Source organism: Dermacentor albipictus, chromosome 9 (assembly GCF_038994185.2).
Source record: "Dermacentor albipictus isolate Rhodes 1998 colony chromosome 9, USDA_Dalb.pri_finalv2, whole genome shotgun sequence".
In the NCBI taxonomy this organism is placed as follows: Eukaryota; Metazoa; Arthropoda; class Arachnida; order Ixodida; family Ixodidae; genus Dermacentor; species Dermacentor albipictus.
Window position 1 is genome coordinate 2,260,277 of NC_091829.1, and position 22,456 is coordinate 2,282,732.

At 48.8% G+C, this 22,456-nt stretch overlaps 1 protein-coding gene across 3 annotated transcripts in view; it reads right to left on the reverse strand.

Annotated features, from left to right (window-relative positions):
• LOC135909224 (uncharacterized) overlaps positions 1–20,691 on the reverse strand; it is a 141,962-nt gene extending 121,271 nt beyond the window's left edge. For all 3 annotated transcript variants that reach the window (XR_010566640.1, XM_065441091.1, XM_070524871.1), the window contains exon 1: positions 20,296–20,691. Coding sequence is in view for 2 of the 3 variants with exons in the window: in XM_065441091.1 (XP_065297163.1) it covers positions 20,296–20,558 (263 nt within the window). In the remaining variant the exon portion in view is untranslated. The remainder of the gene's footprint in view (positions 1–20,295) is intronic.
• Between the last annotated feature and the right edge of the window lie 1,765 nt (positions 20,692–22,456).

The following is a 22,456-nucleotide window of genomic DNA, read 5'->3' on the forward strand; positions in this document are numbered from 1 at the left end:
CGCATCGCCCGCCTGCACGAGGTGCGTCACAAAGGATTTTCGCGAGTTGGAAAACGACGAAGCGGCGGAAGAAACTCCGATAGAGAACAGCGAACAAAGCGGCCCGACGAAGATGGATCCCGCCGCCATTCAGACCGGAAGACGAGGTATGCGTAAAATCTATAAATTGATAGCGCGCAATTCGGCAACAGCTGGCTTCGCCCGAATAAAGGAGATAGTGCGGGGATAGAAAGCGCTTCACCCACTGCACGGCGAAGAGGATACTGCCCGGAACACCCGCCCCGGAAGATCCTTCCGTTTGCGTTTGAACACGAGCAGCTGGGACGCAGCCATCGCTCTCACGCACGCGGAAGCTGTGCCGCGAGGTGTTCGTATTGCCGACATTGTTCCCTGCTATTCGACGAAAACAAATTTGACCGCACTTCGCACAGGTTTGTCGGCCTCGGCAGCTTGCTGAACCATCGACACACCTCTGACATTTGAAGCCGTTCACTGATCACACTGGGTGCACAACTTACCGACGTGTCTAACTTCCGTATCAGTAAGCGCAAATGTAGCGTGTAACCTTGTGGTATCGAAACATGGTTCATACCCACGATAGGCACTGGCCCCTCAGATATTTAGCACTTCTAATGCCACGGGGCTTTATTGGCCTGCTCTCAAGCTCACGTACTGCGTAGTGACAAACCTGCAGTTCAAAAGGGGTTCCACGCGTGCCACCGTGATCGGCGCTGCTCAAGGGTAGCGGTTACAGTTCGTTAAAGCACGACGCGCGCGACAGTGTTCCTGAAAAACAGTGTTGTAATAGTATGCCGACGACGACACGACCGACGACCGTGGGTTGTGGCAGTGCGACGTGGATCCGAAGCGACTTCGAACGACGCCGACTAATCCAACCTGCCCACTGGGTTCCGCCGGGCTCGGTACGATCGTCTGCTAAAACAGCCAACCGAATCACGATTACCGCAACGTCCGTGCTTGTTGTGTGTGCATTTTGTTGTGCTCAAAACGAATGGAAACATGTTTACGAGTTCCGAAGTCTGGATAATCAGCACTCGCCTATCGCCGATGTTGTTTACGTTACGCGTAGGCCTAGCGGGTCCATCGAGTTCGTAACTGGCGAGTGAACGAACTCACCTAAGAAACTCTGTCGAAGGAAATGAATTTTCAGGTCCGTTTGGTGCTGCAGTGATTTAAAATATGGTACTCTTGACTTCGTCTGACCTGTGATGTGGTGAATGAACCGTGCGGAAGTTGGGTTGGTCAACCGCGGCGTGTTTCGTGTGGTGTCGGTTGACTCAAGTTTAACGGGCAAGCTCTGCGCTGTTTCCAGTGGTAAAGATAACTTCCGCCGAACTATTGGAAGTACTTACATAATCAGCCGTGCCGTGCCGCCTGTTTCAGCTGACACTGCGCTCTTTTATTCGGCATGTGAATCCAGTTCAGTACAAGTTCACTGTACTCATTCACTAACTTCTTTCTAGTGCGTCCGTCTTTTGGGCTAGTTGGGCATAAATCGCTCGTATAGCAATCAAGAACACTGACGCACTGAAGCATACGTGACAACACAGTCATGTTTGAGTCAGTGTGTCGTTATAGTTGAGCACTGCAAAAAGAAATTATCTGTTTGCAACATGTGCCCTGTGTGCAGTGCATAGCAGGACCTGCATCATGCGAGACCTATGCATGTAGCAGCGTATATCACGATTGCTTCGATGCCCGCTTCAGAAGCAGCAAGTACTGAGTCAATGAAACTGTAATTGATTTTTTATCTCACTTTTTGCTTATGGGAAGTGTAGATGGTGTGAGTGCATTGTGGGAAAGGTGAAAACGTGTCATCAGTGTTTTGTGCAGTCAGTATGCTTAAACTGCTGGAATCCCTCCAGCCTCTACTAAAATGTTTCTTGCTGCGATACTATAGATTGTAGACAGGACAAAGATCTACTCAAAACCAAGTTACTAATGCATCTGCGCAGAATGTGTTTGATTAACAAGTTAACGCTTCCACAACAACAATATGCCGATGCACAGCATGTGTGCTTACAATAAATACATTCCGTAAAGGTGAACGACTGGGCCTACAATATCAAACTTTGTAGTAGCACCGTAAAAAGTGCTGCCATGCATATCAGCCACAACGAAACTGCTGCACGTCCAACCTTCTTCCTTGGAGGCACTTCTATAAAGACTGTTCGGGCCCTTCCCATTCTGGGTGTAGCATTTAGCTGTTCTCTCAACTTTTCCGCATATGTCACCAGAACTGTATGTAAGCACCGGCCTTTTCTTGGGTTTGTGTCCCATGTCTCCCTTCCCTGATGACCTAAGGTTTTCCGATCACTCTACTCACGACTTGAGTACTGCTCATCAGTATAGTTCCCGTACCAAACTCGCGACGCTAACAAACTTAAGCTTGTTCAGCGCCGGACAATAGGCACCCTTTACTCCCGTCTTTTCGGTTGTCACAAGCTCATGCCAGCCTTCGAGGATTGCCTCAAACCCCTCAAGTAGCACACCCTGCAATACCAACGCAACATTGCACTAGTCTATACTGCAGTGTGTTTGACGTCTCTGTGGACAGCACTAATCTTTCTTCAGTTCATCTGAACAAGTGGTCAGCACAGCCCGAGCCCTCATCACGCCTCTATGGCCCGACACCACAACTCCATAATTATATCTGGCATGCAGAGCTTTCTCTCCACCCCCCTGGCGATTTGGATTCTCCTTCCTTGGAACCAGACTTCACTGGCACTCCTGTGTGTTGTGCACCTGTCAAATGTGTGCGTGTGTGCCGTGCTGCGTTATTGAGCAAGTGTGTGTGCACATGGAGGGGAAGGAAGTCTCTTCTGCATCCTGCAAATTCCTGCTTTAGATGGCTGGTTATCAGATGCTCTAACATACAGGCATCAGCCTTCTTTTTAGTCTAGTGTGCCAAGTTACCACTAAGATTATTATTATTATTATTATTATTATTAGAATCATCACTTTGACCAGATTGATTGTGTTGAAGCCAGCGTGACACATAATTCAAAATATTTCTGGGGCTCTGTGGGCTCTCTCTTCTAAAAGGAGTGCCAGAGATGTACGTCTTCTTCATGAAAATAGTGGTGTTGTCTCGAACACTGCTGATGCCTTTGCAGAACATTTCTGTTTGCTATATGGTGTGAAATATGCTTCAAGTAACCTTCCTTTTCAGTCTGGCGCAGTGTATGCTAACAGTCAATGAAAACCTCGTTTCCAAGTATATGAAGTGCATTAAACTTTGCCTTAAACTTTCCCTTTCTTGTGGTGTTGATGGTATTTCCTCCACAGAGCTTAACCCTTTGAGACACCGTCTACACAATTGGGCACAGCAGGAGCGTGCATCAATAGCAAAAGCACTGATGAAAGTAATGGTATTTAAAATGTGTTTCATACATTTGAAACACTTATTATTGGAACTGTACTGCAATTTTGAATAATGTGCAGAATGTTTTAACAAAATGAGTGGGAAGGTAGACGGCTGGGTGTTGTTACTCTGTGTCAGTATGTTGTATGTAGCGAGTTCACTTTTTTCATTGTTTTTTACAATGTCGTGCACCAGGCATAATTGTCAAGTGGCTGGATAAGTGCTTTTCAAGCTTTTCAAAACACGAAATAGTACATGTTTTCATATTTTGTGTTCCTGTAGTGAGTTTTCGCATGGAGTCGAAATTTTGTCAACTTGACAAAACTCACTAAACAATTGAAAATTCTTAACATTTGCTGCAGCTGTACACTTTCTACGATTCTGAGGGTGCAAAAGATGTGGTGAAAGCAACTTTTCAATCAATGGGATAAAGTGGTGTCTGAAAGGGTTAAGACGTATGGAAGCATACTTGTTCCTCGTTCTCACAAGCATCTTCAATAGTTCCCTAAAGTCTAGTACTTTTTCTAGCACTCGAAAGGTAGCATGAACATTGCCCATGCAAAAATCAGGTGCTAGATGTGCAGTTACTAACTGCCGACCTATATCTATCCTCTTCAGTGCGTCAGGTGTTTGAATCTATATGGGATTCCTCGCTTTCTGTTAGTGCTAAGAGCATTTTAATAAATGAACAGCATGACTTTGTGTGCCGACATTTCAGACTGTCAACAGTGTTCACCACTGCATCGACTTCCAAAAAGACATTTTTTCACTCTCAAACTGGTGCAGAAGCAATAAGTACTCTTAAATGCTTCCAACACTATGGCATTAAGTTATATGCACAAAACGCACCATGTGAAATTTTGATACACCCTACGTGATGCTCCACTTCTTAGGGTCGATGAAATGTAAGATCTTGGTGTGTACTTCGACAAAATGCTAAGCTTCTCTTCACAGATAATTACACAAGATGCCCTTCACGCTCTTGGAATTGCATGATTTCCACTCACCTGTTGTGTTTCTGGAGGAAGAAGAAGAAGAAACGAGAGCGTGCGTCAGTATCTGCTTCTCCTGCTTCTCTACATGATTAAGGTCGAGAACTTGCTTCAATCGTGAAGATGTCGGCACCAATCGACGGCTAAAGTTGCAAGGATTCCGCCGATACCAAGTTTTCAACGGTGGGTGGACATTTTCCCAATCGCTCGAGGACCTTTCTGTGCGACCTCTGCCCGGCAGAGGCTTGATGGGCGAGCTCAGCGCGGTTCCGTACGCTCAAGCCACGATGTCTACAGCTATGCAAATCACCGTTGACGGTGAGGATATCTCTCCCGACGAAGTCAATGAAAGCGCAGGGTGGATCACGGCATTACACAAGCGAAAACCCTTCATCCAGGACTCGCTCGGGCAGGGCGGCCGAGTCACCGACATGCGACGTGGCGGTAATAAAAGCCAGGCTACGGCGAGTGTCAAGACACGGCTAACGACTGCTTCGAGATTGCCTCGCCTACCGAAAGAGCATGTTCGAATCATAATCCGTCCCCGTGGAGGACTGGACATCAAGAAGATGGGCCACTTCAGAGTTGCCCAAGCCCTCACTACCGCTGCTAGACTTACGGAGGCGGATACGGCGGAGGATATTATCTGTCCGAACGTGGTGCAAAACATATTGGTGGCAAGCACGCCATCAAAACGCAACGCCATGGCCTACGCCGATGTGAAAGCTTTACTCATTGGACAAGCAAGCTACGAAGTTAGTACATATATCGCAGCCCCCGAAAACTCATGCAAGGGAGTTATTCCTGACATTGATCCCACCATCGATCGAGAGGAGCTCAAACGCCTTATCATTCAACCCAAGAACCCAAGCGCCCTCGAGGTGAGACGAATCAAGAACACAAGCACTGTAGTCATCCTGTTTGATGGACTCAAAGTCCCGGACTACGTAAAATGCGGTCCCAGTTTAATCAAATGCTCACTTTATCGCAGACAAACTGACGTTTGCTATGCATGTGGAAAGCTTGGCCATAGAGCTGACGTTTGCCCAGCCCCTGAAAATGCCATCTGCCGCGGCTGTGGTGCGAACAACCCGGACGATAAGCACGAATGTACACCGAAGTGCACCCTTTGCGGAGGCCCTCATCTCACGGCTGACAGATCCTGCAAGCAAAGGTTCCAAATTCCGTTTGTAGTTAGGCAACGGAGAAGAGAACGGCGCAACCGCGACCAATCCAAACAACCAACTGGGTCGCCAATGCCTCTCAAGCCGGCCCTCAGCAGCTCGCACAGATCCAGGAGCCGATCCCGAGACCCTGGCGGTGAGGATAGCGGCTACCAGGAGCGTGTCCCTTCTAGGGGTCGCTCGACGGAACGCTCGTCTTCCAGAGGCCGCAAGGCCCCCGGGACCCGCTCCCGCTCCAGAGGCCACTCTCGTTCCAGGGGGCCTGCAGTTCAGATTCAGGAGCCGGCTCATCGTGGTACCACATGGGCTGACCGCGTCAAGGAATCACCGAAAAAGGTAACGGGGGGTCAATCGCCAGAGCACGACAGGATTGCACAATTAGAAAGAGAAAACGCTTCGTTAAAATACGCAATGGAGCAGCTCAAAGCAGAAATTGCAGAGCTAAAGAAAGCCAGCAAGCGAGAGTCAGTTCAACCCAGTCAGGCCCCTGCAGTAGAAACGCCCATGGAGATCCCCGTAGCGGAACCGACTGCCAGCAAGCAAGCCAGCAAGCGAGAGTCAGTTCAACCCAGTCAGGCCTCTGCTGTAGAAACGCCCATGGAGATCCCCGTAGCGGAACCGACTGCCAATGGTTTACCCAAAAAGAGGGCGCTGGCAGTTCATGCCTCAGACAAGAGCGCCAGCGTTCGAAAATTGGAAAAAACGATCGATAAAATTGATGAATCCCTGGAAAAGTCCAAATTGTTATTGACAGACTTGCGGAGGCGGTCAAAGCACTAGGAATCAGATGCGATAATCTGGAACGCCACGTTTCTACAATGGCTTCAGTTACACCGTTGGAAAAAGTGAATGACACCGACACTGAAAGGTCGGCAGCGGCTGCGCTCCGCAGCATTTTATAATACAAGCTATCTACTACGTCCCACCATGGCGGCACATCACAAAGTAATTAACATCTGGCAGTGGAACTGTAGGGGATTCCATCGTAAAAGGAACGTCCTCCAACAGTTCATTCGGACCCACTCGGAAAAGCCACATGTAATCTTATTACAAGAAACGCTCACGGATAAGGTCACCCTTCCAGGCTATAAATCGCATACCCAATATGCTGATGGGAAGAGGGGAATAAGTACATTAGTCTCGAACAAATGTGCGTTCATAGCCCACGATCTGAATCTGCAATCCAATAAGGTTGAACACTCGCTTGTTGAAATAATCCCCAGCGGACCATTCAAGACAAGTATCTTTATACTTAACATATACAGTACACCCAAAGACCTCAGGCAAAGATTCGCGGCAATTATTAACAGGGCTACAAGCAAGGCCAAGACATTTCCACTCCTGGTGGCCGGAGACTTCAACGCTCCGCATCAAGCATGGGGGTACCAACAAGCTAACCGCAAGGGCGTTGACCTATGGCAAACTACAATCAATAATCACCTCACGCTTATAACAGATCCGGCTTTTCCGACCAGGATTGGCAACTCCTGCTCTAGGGATACCACACCCGATCTTTTTTTCATACGGAATGTGGAATCGGCATCTTGGTCCAACCTCCAAGTTGACCTTGGCAGTGATCACAACATCCTGGCCACCTGCGTCAACGTGAAAAGCGGGGACCTCAAAGAGTTCATTATTACAGATTGGGATTACTTTCGCAAGAATCGGGAAGAGCGAGCACAAACGCATGACTCAGCACTCAGCCTCGAGCAGTGGGCTGAACAGTTAAAGGAGGACATCAGCGCGGCGACAAAGAAAATCCAGACTGAACTGGAGGTGGACAGGATGGACAGCCGCCTCGCTCATCTTCTAGAAGCTAAGACGTCACTTTTGAAACGATGGAAAGGGCAGAAACTCAACCGAAGGCTCCGAAAAAAGATCGCGGAGCTCAACAGAACTATAGAAGATCACTGCCAAACCTTGAGCAGACAACAGTGGGATGAGGTCTGCAATTCTGTGGATGGCCAGATGAGAGTTGGAGCTAAATGGAACCTACTCAAGCATCTGCTGGATGATACCAATACCAAGTCAAACCAAAGACAAGTGATAGCGAAGGTTCTACACCAGGCATCACAATCAGAGACATTGCAGACCGTACTCGACAGATTAGCTCGCAAGTATCTGCCACTGGGTAACTCGAGTGACGAAGACTATCCCCCTACAAAGGCTCATCTTACCCCGAGCTAGATAACCCCTTCAAGGCATGCGAGGTAAGGGAAGCTCTCCAGCATCTAAATGGCAGGTCTGCCCCTGGTCCTGATGGCATCCCCAACCGCGCCCTCCGAAACCTGGACGACTGCTCTATAGAATGGTTGACAGAGGAGATTAATGGAATATGGGAACGAGGGGTTGTCCCGGAGTCCTGGAAAATGGCCTTGGTCATCCTCACTCCAAAGCCTGGAAGACCCCCGAGTCTCTCAAACCTCAGACCCATTTTCCTCACGTCCTGCGTGGGGAAAGTAGCGGAACATGTCATACACAATCGAATTTCCAAGCACATCGAGAAACAAGGATTGTTTCCGTACAACATGATCGGCTTTCGTCCGGCCCTGTCAACGCAAGACGTCAAGAAACTCATCAAATGTCAAATCATTGACAACACCACAAGAGATATAAGAGGCATCCTAGGCTTAGACCTAGAGAAAGCCTTTGATAATGTATCCCATGCTCACATTCTGAACTCCATCTCAGAGCTCAATTTGGGAGACGCCTTCCACAGATACATCAGCTCGTTCCTACAGGATCGCAAGGCCACGCTCAAAATCGGTGACCTCAAGTCCGACAATTTCAGTTTGGGCCCAAGAGGCACGCCACAAGGAGCGGTAGTCTCACCACTGCTTTTTAACATCGCCATGACGAAATTATCGCAAAGACTCTCCAACATAGAAGGGATCAATCATACGCTCTACGCTGATGACATCACAATCTGGTGCACCGGAGGAAGCGAGGGAGCTGTTGAATTAGGCTTACAGGAGGCTGTAGATCAAACAGAGATGTACCTGGAAAATACGGGGCTTAGATGCTCCCCGAGCAAGTCTGAGCTCCTCCTCTACAGGCCAGTCAGGAGAGGCCCCAAACCTAGAGGATGGAAACCGTTGTCTGAAATAAACATCAAACTCCACACTAAAAGCGGCTGTACCATCCCCAGAGTAGACACCATTCGGGTCCTTGGCATGTTCATCGAATCGAATGGCAGTAATAATACTACGCTCAACAAGCTGACAGCCAAGACTGAGAACATGATAAGACTCATCAACAGAGTCTCGAATAGGCGTGGAGGCTTAAAGGAAGACAACCTCCTCCGGTTGTTCCACGCCTTCCTCATGAGTCATATAGTTTATGTGGCAGCCATGCACAACTGGTATAACTCCGAGAAAAAACGATTAAACACTCTCATCAGAAAAAGTATAAAAAAAGTACTAGGCATTCCGTTACGGGCGAGCACGGACCTCCTTATGCAACTAGGAGTGCACAACACATTGGACGAGATAATCGAGGCCCAGGAGTCAGCCCAACTGGCCCGTCTATCCTGTACCCCGGCTGGAAAGAAGATCCTGGCAGTTCTTGGGATCAACCCTATCCTCATGGAAGAGCGTAAATATGAAATATAAGAAAATCAAAGGAACAACATACGAGTTGCACCGTTTCCCCGTAATGTTCATCCTCGACACAACGTAGGCAGACGCAGGGCAAGAGCCCTCGCCCTCCTCAAGCGTACCAAAGACGATCCTTACTCGGCATGTTTTGTCGACGCAGCCCAATATGGACAGTCGTCTAACTTCGCCATTGCCCTCGTTGATCACAACGGCCAGATAGTGAATGCGGCTTCCCTGAAGTGCTCAACACCAACCAGAGCGGAGCAGGTCGCAGTTGCTATGGCACTCCTAGACAACAGCAGATCACAAATCTTCACTGATTCGAGATCGGCGGTCAGGGCTTTCGCTTCAGGATCCATCGCTGAGGAGGCTCACAAGATTGTCAAGAACAAGATAATCTCTCCGCACACCATCACGTGGTTTCCGGCTCACCTCGACCCCCAGCTTGACTCGTTTCCCAATCTTAATGACATTGCCCACTCCCAAGCGCGCGCACTAACCCACCGCGCGGGAGCAAGATTGAGCTCAGACTCTGGGGTTCTCGAGTTTCGGGACACTCTCACTACGTTCAGCGAAATTACTACGCACTATCACCTGGGTAGGCGGACTTATCCTCCCCCTCACTGCAAACTGGCTAGACCTCTGGCGTCCACTTTACGCATGCTTCAGACGCAGTGCTATCCGAACCTGGCCCTTTTCCACATGATCACTCCAGAGGCTTTCAGCTCTACTTGCCCCGACTGTGGGGCTGTTAGCACTCTCGAACACATGCTCTGGCGATGCCCCTCGTTACAGGGACCCAATCGCATCACAGAACAAGAATGGAGCTCTGCCATCCGAAGCTCAGAATATGCACATCAAACTTGGGCTGTCCAGAGAGCCCACGATGCGGCGGTTAGGCTCGGCCTACCAGTCCCCACGTGGGAGCGGCCCGCAGCTCTGCCCTAGGGCAAAGCGTCTCAGGACCTTGCTATTAAAGTTCTTTGTCTGTCTGTCTGTCTGTTGTGTTTCTGAAATTCTGCTGTGTGCCTCCAACTACTAGAGTATACTTCTGTAGGAGGGGGGTGTAATGAGCAAATCCAATTCTGACCTCATTGAACGCATCCAGAATAAATTGATATCTATCTTAAAGCACCACTTTTGCCATTCTGGCGACCACAGTTGAGCCTTCTCAAGTATACTTCAACTCGCACCTCTAGATTCAAGTCTTAATAAATCACACCTTTTGTTCCTGTATAAGATGGTCCATGACATTATACATTCCTTAAAGCTTCTTGATCATATGCATTTGTTTGTGCCGCAATAGTATACCAGGTAGCATTCCACATTCGTTGCCTGGGCTTGTTACAAGATTGTGCTAATAAGACTCGACTCCAAAACATACTTCAGAGTTCATTTCCTGTGTTTTGTGTATCTGTAGATAATCATGTAGGATTAACTCCCTTTTACTTTTCCGCGTTTCCTTTTTTTCCTATTTGTTTCTCTATCTTCCATTTTTTTGTCTACTACATTCATGTTTTCTGTAAATTTTGTCTCACATAGTGCTCGTTAAGTGCACCGGTACAAAGGCTCTCTAGCTGTTCCTGGGCACTACAATAAAAATTTGAATGATTGATTATTATCGTAGTATAAAATTGTGCTGTTTAAGTATGTACTAGTATACTATTTCAGTGCAATAGCTTTTGTGCAATTAAAAAAAGGGCATGAATTAAGAAGAGAGAGAGAAAATGATAAATGAAAGGTAGGGAGGTTAACCAGGACTGAGCCAGGTTGGCTACCCTACACTGGGGAAAGGGAAAGGAGGACGGAAAGATTAAAGGAAAAGAAAGTCCACTGGGGATATCAGTCGGTCACTCAGTTTGGATCACAGACGCTGACTCAATCCAATATCTTGCAAATATCGCAGCAGCGCTTTTGTGGCCTTTTGTAGCTGCGACATGCGAGGGCATGGTCCCAAGATCTAGTTCAAGGTGAACGGCTTTTCATCTAGCTGATTGAGAGCTCTGCAGAGGTCTTACCTATCATCTTCAAAAGATGGGCAGTAGCACAGTAGGTGTTCTATGGTTTCCTCGACACCGCTGGCATTGCACTCGGCGCTATCAGCCATTCCAATCAAAAATGCATATGCATTGGTGAATGCGACGCCCAAACGTAAGCGGCACAGCACTGTTTCCTCATTTTGCGGAAGACCTGGTAACAGCCGCAGTTGCATAGAGGGATCGGGGGAATGCAATCGATGTTGAGTGAATTCAGGTGTGTGCCACTTTTCCAATGTCAAAAGAGTGCGCTAGCTTGCCTAAGTGTTGGGCTGCGTTGGTCCACGATAAAGGTATAGAAATAAGGGTTGCTCCTTCGTGGGCTTTCCTAGCAGCTTCGTCAGCGAGGTCGTTGCCGGAGATACCGCAATGACCAGGCAGCCACTGAAACACGACGTCGTGTCCTTTCATGATCATGTGATGGTGCATTTCTCGTATCTCTGACACGAGTTGTTCACATGACCCGCGACGAAGAGATGACAGAAGACATTGTAAGGCCGTCTTTGAATCGCAGAATATTGCCCACCGATTAGCTGGTTGGTTATTAATATAATCAATGGCACCTCGGAGGGCAACAAGCTCCGAATTGGTCGATGCTGTCAAGTAAGAAATCTTGTATTGGATGCTTAGTGATCGTGATGGTATAATCACTGCGCTGGTGGAGCTGGTCTGAGTAGAAGAACCATCCGTATATATGTGGACTCGATCAAAGTAGAAAGTGTGCAAACAATCCAGAGCTGCTTGCTTCAAGGCCAAGGTAGGCAGGACGGTCTTCTTTCTTATCCCTGGAACCGTAAGACGCACTTGAGGTTGTTTTAAACACCACAAAGCTGAGGTTGAACATGCTGAGGGTGTGAAGCCCGATGGTAAGGAGGCACGATGGATGCTGACCTTGTTGGAGAAGGATGCCTGTGGTCGTCGTTCTGGCATGAATTAAGAAAGTGCAATAATATGCTATGTGCCTGATCATATGCATTGTGCTATTAATTTCTTCTAAGTTTTAATAATGGCTGGCTACTGTATGTAGTGTTGTGCAATAAAATAATATGCCACAGCAATTATTGCGTGCCTTGCAGAACAAATTGAATACATCTTTCTCAGTCAAAACATCATGGCAGGCTGAAAACAATAAACTGCAATTTTTCTTTTTGTGGTGACGAATTGTGTAAATTGTGAAAATAACCTGTTTATATATTTCTGATACTATGCAAATGAGCTGCTCCCATACATTCGAATAAGTGCTTCAATAGTATGACTTGGCAAAGGGCAACGAAACACTCCTATCAAAACCCTCTAATTCTCAAGCTTGTATTATCTGACCGTATGTCATTTCATTAATGTAAAGAAAGGCAAACTTGATATGTGGAAACCAGTTACAATATAACATGGCCCTTGCACTGTGAAAATGTTTTGTAGCAATACACTCAACGTGAAGGCCTCCGGATGCGGTGTTGATGCATCAAAACAACCTAGAATAATGGAGGTGCTCCATAGGCTAGATTTGGCAGAATCAAGAATTGGGGGGAGACAAGATACGAATTACATACATTTTAGCTATTCTAGTTTTTCTTTTTTTTTGTGAGTGCTACATGTGTTTCAATTTCGCTTTGCTGATTTTCTCAGAACCCACTTTTTCACGTTTCTCTCATGCACCAACAAGCATAATTATATTGACACGGATGCTTTATCTGTATCCGGTTACCGTATTTCACTGGCTAAAAAATGTTAAACGTTATCGCTCGGTGCAGGATGCGCCTGAACGTATCGCAAGTTTCGCGAATGCTATCGATGGTTCTGTCTGTTGTCGACGAACATTGCTAATCTGATTGCATATGCGACACGAATTGTGTTGTAGTTTCTGGAAGGCGCGCATGCACCAGCGAATAGGCTGTAACTTTCGACGACTGACGTATGCAAACCGACGCGCTTGACACGCAGATGAGATTTTCTACGATTGCCGACATTGCTCGCCGCTATCGTTGCGATTGACCCGGCACTATTTACCGTCACTACTACGTGGCAATATTTCCAACACAGATTTTTTTCAGTTATACATTGCACGCCTAATTCTTACATAGTTGGCTGTGCAATAAGCTACCAAAAAATGAAATGGTACAACAGTTTTTGATATATGGCATCGTCGTGCAGGTGTTTGCAAAGCGATCTTGCAGACAGACGACGCGCGTGCGCTGATGTCGATATTTTGTACACTATTGTTACTTCAAAAATAAAAACAAACTTGTGGCAGGTGTATATTCATTATTCAAACGTGTTTTTTATATCTAAAAGCACATACAGATCACTAACTTATTGTTTCAAGCTTAGTTTACAGCAGGCTGTTTTAGGCCGAACTTTGACGGATGAAGACGGAATAGTCCAGCAACAGTGCGCCGCAGCCGACGAGCGAGCTTCGGCGCGCGTCTCCAGTGGTTGCGCGCCCTTTCCCTCCAGCCGAAGCGAAGCGACGCGTTCGCTTGCCAGCGCGCGCCGAAGCTTTCGGCGCGTGCCAGTGGTTGGGGCATAAGTAGTCTGAGCGCCGACGATCTTTTCGGTCGTGGTTTACGTCTCACGGCAGATGGGGCGGATCATTGGGGCGCCGGGCGCGCCGTACAGGGTGGAGACAGCCGCAGCGCCTACTATGGCGTTGGGCACACGGATGGCGATCGTGGATAATTTTTCCAACTTTATGGTGAACAGATGTTCGTAATAGTTGGAATGTTAATTATTTGTTTGCATAAAAAGAAATTTGTAACAGAAATAGAATGCGCAAGAACAACTTCCCACTACACTTAAGCACTTCGGGCACACAGCAAGCGTCGTCTGCTTGTGTTACTACGTGCTCCATTTTGACGAGTGCTCCGCGGCCACATCCGGTCTTTTCGCGAGCACCATGATTCGACTTCGTTGCATTGTGGGCTGGAAACGTAGCGACTGGCAATATGTCAAGCTGCGACATCGTATCCCTCTGCAAGGCAGCAGACGAGCGGAGTGGCTACAGCGCATCGCGTACTGTCGCTATCCGATCGGCGCCAGGATTTGCGCGTTTGTGGCCGTCACTTTGCAACGGAAGATTATTACCACAACAGCGTTTCGCGAGTCCGGTATTCGGGTAAACGCAAGAGCAAGGGGCCAGGTCCTGGCCGCGCCGTTTCAATGGCAAGCAGAAGCACAAACATGAATGGTCTGCATGGTGCAGCCACCAGGTGAACCAAACACACTAGCAGTAACGAAGCGTATTCTTCTTTGGTATACATTTTTCGCAGGAGCGTAATCGTTAACACGTTGTTTTTGTAAATGTTTAAAATGTTTTACCCTTGCTTAGAGCAATATTAGCTCTTTGGCTGGTTAAGCTCTGCGCCAACGGGTAGCTGGACCGTGGAGACCGATCGGGCAGTTCACGTACGTCTACGCTAAAGTTCCTTCATCAGCTTGAGTTTACGCCTCCAGCGTTCTGTCGAAACGCCCAGCTCGCCTGTGGTTACCGAAATACCAGACACGTTCGGCGCTCCGACAGAATGCTCGCAACGTACGCTGCTTCGATAGTTGTGGCTTAGGGTCGACTGCCAAGCAGCTGGCGGAGGTTGGAGAGGATTCGCTCGCTCGCTCCTAGAGAGCATGAAGTCGACGACACGACGTGCCACCATGACGCAGGGCCAGTGAAGGCGGAATTGGCCGCGATCACTCGGCGAAGGAGTTAAGGGGAAAATGCCTTCAGGTAGCATGTGTGGATTTATTGACCAGTCGCCTTCACCCAAAAAGATCACGTTGTCGTGACGCCTGCGGCAGAAAGGACGTTCCACGTCCGCCGCCAAGGTCTGTGAGTGGTGGCGCTGGCTAAGACTCCCAGAGTTCTACTAGGAAACATAAATACCCAAGAAAGTGGATGAGGAAATGGTGCCGCGGTAGCTCATTTGGTAGAGCATCGCACGCGAAATGTGAAGGTCGTGGGCTCGGTCCCCACCTGCGGCAAGTTGTTTTTTCATCCACTTTCATTTCCATTATTTCTTTATTTTCATTTATTGAGCACAAGTAATTTCCCCTATGTTGTCCTTGGTGTCAGTGTTTGTTGGCTTCTTATGATATGACTGCCGGTACAAGGTATCACGACGTCTGCACCACCTTTGCGTCTCGTACAATGTGCACACACCCAAGTACCGAAACCGTAGTCCACCATTCTGCTGGAATTTACAGAGCTGTCCGAATCATCCTCGCCAGAGTGCACAACGTCACGCACCACATTGTGACTAAAGGACCACCAGTATACGCCGGACCTCGCCGCTTAGCACCAGACCATCTGAAAACTGGAAAGCAAGAATTCCAACACATGCTCGAGTTGGGCTTCGTTTGTCCTTCCGCTAGCCCTTGGTCATCTCCTTTACACATGGTACCCAAGAAGACGGGTGATTGGCGACCGTGCGGGGATTACCGCGCCTTAAACAAAGTGACGATTCTCGATAGGTACCCTAACCTCACACCCATGATTTCACCGCATCGCTTCATGGTTGCTGCATATTTAGCAAGGTGGATCTAGTAAAAGCCTACCATTAGATTCCTGTCGAACCTTCCGGCATTCCTAAAACCGCAATCATTACCCCTTTTGGCATGTTTTAATACGTGCGCACGCCATTCAGCCTCCGTAATGCCGTTCAAACATTTCAGCGGTTTGTCAATCAAGTACTCCGTGGCCTGACTTGTTACTTCGTCTATTTAGACGACATCCTTGTATTCAGTCGCTCTGCTGTGGAACACAAATCTGACCTACGTAAGGTGTTTGATCTTACGCCTCCGTCAATACCCGGCCTGGTTGTAAACATCTCGAAGAGTGAGTTTGGCGTTGCTTATCTCGATTTCCTGGGCCATCGAGTAGTAGAGCATGGCATCCAACTCGTCCCATCCCGTGTCCAAGGCATTAAAGATTTCCTACGTCCGTCTTCCAGCAAGCAATTACAGGAATTTCTGGGCCTCAACACTTACTATCGCCGTTTCATTCCTCGTTGTGCTTCAGTTTTGAAGCATCTGCAGATTCTACTCTCTGGCACACCACGAGCTAGCACGCCTATACCGTGGACTAATGCTGCTGAATCTGCTTTTATCTCTTCCAATAATGTCTTTGCTACCACTACTCTACTGGCACACCCGCAACCAGACGCTCCAATGTCCGTTATGGTAGACGCCTCTGGCATAGCTGTTGGCGCCGTGTTTCAACAACTGGTTGGTAAGACATGGCAGCCTATATGTTTAATTTCAAGAAAGCTGACACCGCAAGAAACCAGCTACAGCACTTTCTGTCACGAATTGCTAGGGCTTGTGAGGACTGGGGGCTCGGAACCAGTTGTCAAGATTGAAGTCTGGCATAAATTAGAAGGTAGCTGGCCCATGCCATCGTCCAACTTATCCACGCTGAGAAAGTTGTTAAAGGGAAGGACTGCTTCTCATCGAGAACGAGGAATATGGGTTTATTTACAGTATCTACATAAGGACGTTGCAGTTCATCAGTCTAGCATGACTGTGAGAGAAAGTACACAGAGCAGCCGCACAACAGCGGTTTATAAACACTCGGTCCTCCCTCGATCCCAAGGTGCGGGAAACGTTCGACCAGGAGACGAGCCGCCTTTTTGCGAGAGGGATTACACACACACCCGCACAGGTTCACGGTCGCCCCCGAGGGCAGAGGGCCTTCGCAGAACTCGGAGCTGACCCCCGCAGCGCGCCCGCCGGTTGCCCATTGTCTTGCGTCTTGAACGGCGCGTGGGAAGGGGCCTCGAACTACGTTCCCTCGGGGACTCCCTTATTCACAGCAGACCAGGTCGGTGGTGGCGGGTTCAAGCACAAAGCCTGCTTCATCCAACTCATCTTGGTTCCAGCGACGGAGAGTCGAAGACGCGCGTATTGTTTTCCACACACAGTCGAATTAGTGACGCCGTGGCTAGAGTTTGCGGTGGCGTTCCAGGAAAAGTTGACGCCCGCTGTCGCAACTGGCTGGCAAAACTTGCACGTCAGCGGGCCGTTTTAGCAGGCTCTACCTCGCAGTCCCCCATTTCCTTCCCAATCTCGAAGAGCGTAAGTTCTTTAATCTCACCGACCACAAAGCGCTCATTTATGCTATTACCTCCAAAAGTTCCTCGCATACTCCCCGCGATATTCGTCTGCTTGCATATATCTCCAAATTCACTACTGATATTCGACATATCAGTGGTTCCGATAATCCCGTCGCTGACGCTCTGTCACGGATTCATATAAATGCAAGTCAAGTAAATAGTTCCGGCACTGAGTTCGTCCGCCTTGCTACCCTTCAACGCACAGACCATGAACTTCAAACTCTGCGGACTGGCAACGATTCTCTGTGCTTCGAAGATATCTTACTGCCTGGCTGTAACGCCGCAGTGATATATGCGACATGTCTACGGGTCACCCTCGACCGTACGTTCCACAACAATTTCGGCGGCAAGTTTTTGACGCACTGCACTCCTTATAGCACCTTGGAGTATGTGCCACACAACGTATAAACGCCGACGTCCGTTGCTGGGCTCGGGCATGCATACAGTGCCAGCGCGCCAAGGTCAGTCGACACACTATGAGCGCCTGGTAATTTTCCACCACCAGACGTTCGTTTCGGCCACGTTCACATCGATATCGTTCGTCCGCTTTCATCGTCCTCGAACCAACGATACATGCTCACTTGTATCGACCACTTCATACGCTGGCCTGAAGCAATGCCACTCACATTACTGCAGAGTCCATAGCCCAAGCCATCTTAAATACCTGGATTTCTCGTTACGGCGTACCACACACCATAACGACAGACAGATGAAGACAGTTTGACTCGTCGCTCTTTCAAGCTCTCTCCCGTCTTCTAGGTGTAACACACATACGAACGACAGCTTTTCACCCAAGTTCCAATGGCATGGTAGAACGTTTCCATCTTTAACTAAAAGCAGCACTTCGTGCCCATGACTAGATGATTCAATGGACAGAGCGACTGCCTCTGGTTCTACTAAGTCTTCGCATAGCTCTGAAAGCGGATGCACAGTGTTCCTCAGCAGAACTCGTTTTCGGCACGACACTTCGCGTACCCGGCGAGTTCTTCGCCTCGGGACCGTCATCTGCTGCCCTATAATCCTACGCTGACCGCTTTCGCATTACAATGGCCACTGTTCGTAACGACCGCAGAAATGCTTACATGAGCCCATCTTTACTTCATAGCAGTCACGTATTTATCCTTCACGACGGTATAATCGCGCTCCTTTACAAGCTCCTTAAGACGGTCGATCCTTCCAATGTTCTCAAGCGTGACGCCAAGTTTTTGACACTTCTTGTCAACGGACGCGAAGACAATTTCTATCGACCGCTTGAAGTCAAGACGGCAAGTTGGGCCAGTTGGTTGGGATTCATAGTAAGGTTCGTTACAGCGCAACAAAAAAAAATTATGGGGTTTTACGTTCTGATTATGAGGCACGCCGTAGTGGAGGACTCCGGAAATTTTGACCGCCTGGGGTTCTTTAACGTGCACCTAAATCTAAGTAAGTACAGGGGCGTTTTCGCATTTCGCCCCCATCGAGATGCGGCCGCCGTGGCCGGGATTCGATCCCGCGACCTCGTGCTCAGCAGCCCAACACCATAGCCACTGAGCAACCACGGCGGGTCCACAGCGCAACACAAGACGAGGACAAAAGAAGGTATCAAACGACGACACGGCGCTGTGTCGTCATTTTATACCTTCTGTTTTCGTCTTGTGTTGCGCCGCAACGAACCTTGCTTGAAGCCAGTTCATCTAGAATCTGACAGTGCCATCTGCACAACTTAAACCGCTCAACGGCAGTGCCTTCAACGCTAGGGGGAGCCATGCATGTAGTGGACAATACTCGTATATAGCCCCGCAGTGGTGGAAGGAGACATTGGACTTGCGCCATCAGGCATATAGGCTCGACGATGGTAGCCGCGACATCAAAGCAGTCATCTGTTTAATAAATGGCAATTCTTTGTGTGCATTCTATTCCTACATGCATATAAGGCGAGAAACCACGGCTTGCCAATTGCAGCGATTTTCGTTGTTGGCATGCATTCCGAGCACGGTTAGCTACTATTCCGCGGTTAGCTATAAACCGCGGAAGTTATTCGTTATTTTAATGTAGAGTATGTTGCAAGTTATTGCATTCTATTCTTATATTTACTCCGAGTAGTGCCCACCTAGTCTATTGAATGCCAACCCGTGGGCACGCTGGGGAGAAAATTAAAGAAACACAAGCACTCAACTGTACAGACATTTCCCAACGGGATATATATCTATGTCATAAGGATGTACGCGATAAGCAGAATAACGTGATAACGAGTGTTCGTGACAAAACAATGTTAAAAAGTATGCAGAAACTCTACTGGAGTTGTCTAAGTATGCGTAAGTTTCAAGTTCTTACTGGCCCACCCCCAAATTTCATAATGGCGCACCCACAAATTTAAGTTGGCTGGCCCACACCTACTATGAGCTATAGTTTATCTCCTACCACATTCCTGCTTCTGCTCACTCTTGAGCTCCTTTTCTAGCCTTCCAACCAGCTTAGCTACCGGGTCGTGTCATTGTGTTTACCGACGCTACCTGTCGACAGTTCAGCCGCACTTGTGACAACCAATACCGGCCTAACAGGTTCGGCATGACAAGACCCCTCACGGCAAAGTGTGGTCATTCCCATCGTAGATTATCCGAACTTCAACTCGCCTAGAACTGGAATCTAGCTTCAATCGTAGGCTGTTAACCTTCGTTTGTCTTTCCACAATGCTTGCGCAGAAATATTTTGCGAAGCTAGCTTTCACTCACTGCCGAGACTGCCGCTGCCGTGTCGACTTGCATCACGACCTATTTTCCGTCAGTCGATCAATACGCCTGCACAGTACGCCTGCCCCCACCTTTTCAACATCAGTCTTATCATTGGCAGCGTTTACGTTTGTTCTAGAATTAGTCTTAGTTGTGCGCATCTTTGGCAAGTGTCCCGTTTTGCAGCATTCAAAGCACTTTCCGAATAAATGCGGACAATTGGTCCCACCATGTGCGCTACCACACCTGTATAGCAAACGCAACATTCGGCCTTGGAGGCGGAAAACTCTTTTTACCTGGTGCTGCAGGCTTCTCGTTGCCAGTTGACGTTTCCAGTGGCACCGGTGCTGCCTGCTGCGTCGTTGCTGCACCCTTTCTTGCTCATTGCGCTGCTTCCACCACCAACACTCGGCTGTAGGGCTTTTCGAAGGTCAGGTCCTGGTCCTGGTCCGGCCGCAAGGTGCTTGCAGCGGATGGCGGCGTTGTGTAGTGCCACAATGAGGCGGTCCCGAATCGCCTCTTCAAGAAACGTACCGAAATTGCATGGGGCTGAAATCATCGTGAGTTCCACGACGAAGTCGCTGATGGCTTCACCTTAGCGTTCTACGGTAGAACTTGTACACTCGCCCACAAAATATTGCGGGCTGCGCGAGCGCGTGGCCAAGCGACCCTCCTCCCCTTCTCGCGGTAAACTCTTGGTGTCGAGACCGACGCCTGCGCGCATGCGCGCCCCTCCGTGACTCCAAGGGTGCCTGCTCCCGCGCTTCTTCCTTGCGCGCGGGCGATATCCGAGTGCATTCGCAAGGTGCCCCTCTTGCGATATGCGTCGTGGCGGCTTCGACGGGCAGAACTTCGTTTATACAACGAAAATCAATTGTTCATTTTCGTCTTGCCTGTCTCCTTCTATAACGCGCGTTTTCTGCCGCGCTCTTCTGCGGGAGAATTAACGCCCCGTTCTCCCGCAGAAACAACGAAAGCAACAACGAAGATTGGCCACTAAAAGGTGCAGCGCAGAAAAAACAAAATGACTTGTTGCGCTCGCCACCGGGCCGGCCCTATGCGTCTGCGCTCGTGACTCGACAAAAAGCGGCCGCAGTGGCGCGCGCAAGCTCACGCTTCTAAACACGCTTCACATAGTTTCGCCCGTCGAAGCCTTCACAAGAGGGGCACCTCGCGGCTACATTCGGATATCGCCGGCGCAAGGAGGAAGGAGGAAGCGCACAAGGAGGAAGCGCGGAAACATGCACGCTTGCAGTCTCGGAGGGACGCGCATGCGTGCAGGCGTCGGTCTCGACACCAGGGGTGCCCCGCTAGAAGGGGAGGACGGTCGTTTCGCCACGCGCTCGCGCACCCCGCAATGTTTTGTGGGCGAGTGTGTACCTTTCCGCTACTACGGATCGCTTAGATCTGTAATGCGTTTGCAGGGTCGCTATAATCGAAGCTGGCTTCTACAGGAGTCTTCGGGAAAAGCAAGTTTTGAAGCGAGATACACGCGGCCGCTCCAATGAGCGTCAAGAACACCTGCTGCTTCGTCGCCTTGTCTATCTTGTTAGCGAATGCCTCGAAGCGTTGAACGTAGGCTTCAATGTCGCCCTTCTCCGTCGAAAATTCCGGCAGGTGACCCCGCCGCAGTTCGCCATGGTAGTTAGTTGGCTGTCCACTTGTCATCGTCTCGCTCTACCAATTAAACCGATCCAACTCTCGTCCTTATTGTTGGGCTTGAAGAGAGGGAAGACAATCTTGGGGCTCAAAGCTTTATTCGACGCATCAACGGGCGTACAAGATACGGGCTGCTGGCCTTTTTATAGCCAGCGAACAAGTGCAACGTCACCAACACGCAGACAGGCCGCACGGTGGCCGCACGCACCGATCTTGTCGACAGAAAGCATGGCGCTCGCCCTATGCCGAACGGCCGCATGCCGCCGTAGTATTCTTCGGATGTCACCGTTCTGGGCCAATTTCATTGATGCGTTATACAAGGCGTGCAGTGGGTCTTCCCAGTATGCTCGGTTAACTATGCGAGGCACTTATTTACGTTCAGTTGAGCATGCTCTGATTTATTAAAACTGTTTATTATGTGTAGATTGATTGCAGCCTTTGTATAAAATGTTTTATGTAAACGTCCCAGAGTGTCGCAGCTGCTGTTATCTTCGATGTCTCCCAGATTCCTTAAATAACTGCGTATGACACCGAGTTCGAATTCAGCTGAAATGAGGGGCATGTTAAGTGTAATGTGTGCCGAAACTTTAACAAAATTTACGTTAACAAAATTTGTTGCTGGGCTAGTTGGTTCATGTTTAACTGAATACTGGTAAGCGCAATTCCAAGACGGGACTAAAGATAGACACACAAGAACAGGACAAGCACTAACTCGCAGCACAATTTTATTCTGAAGACTTCGTCTACTTATGTACACAGCAGACGATGATCGCGCAAGCGCACTGCCAATCAAGCTAA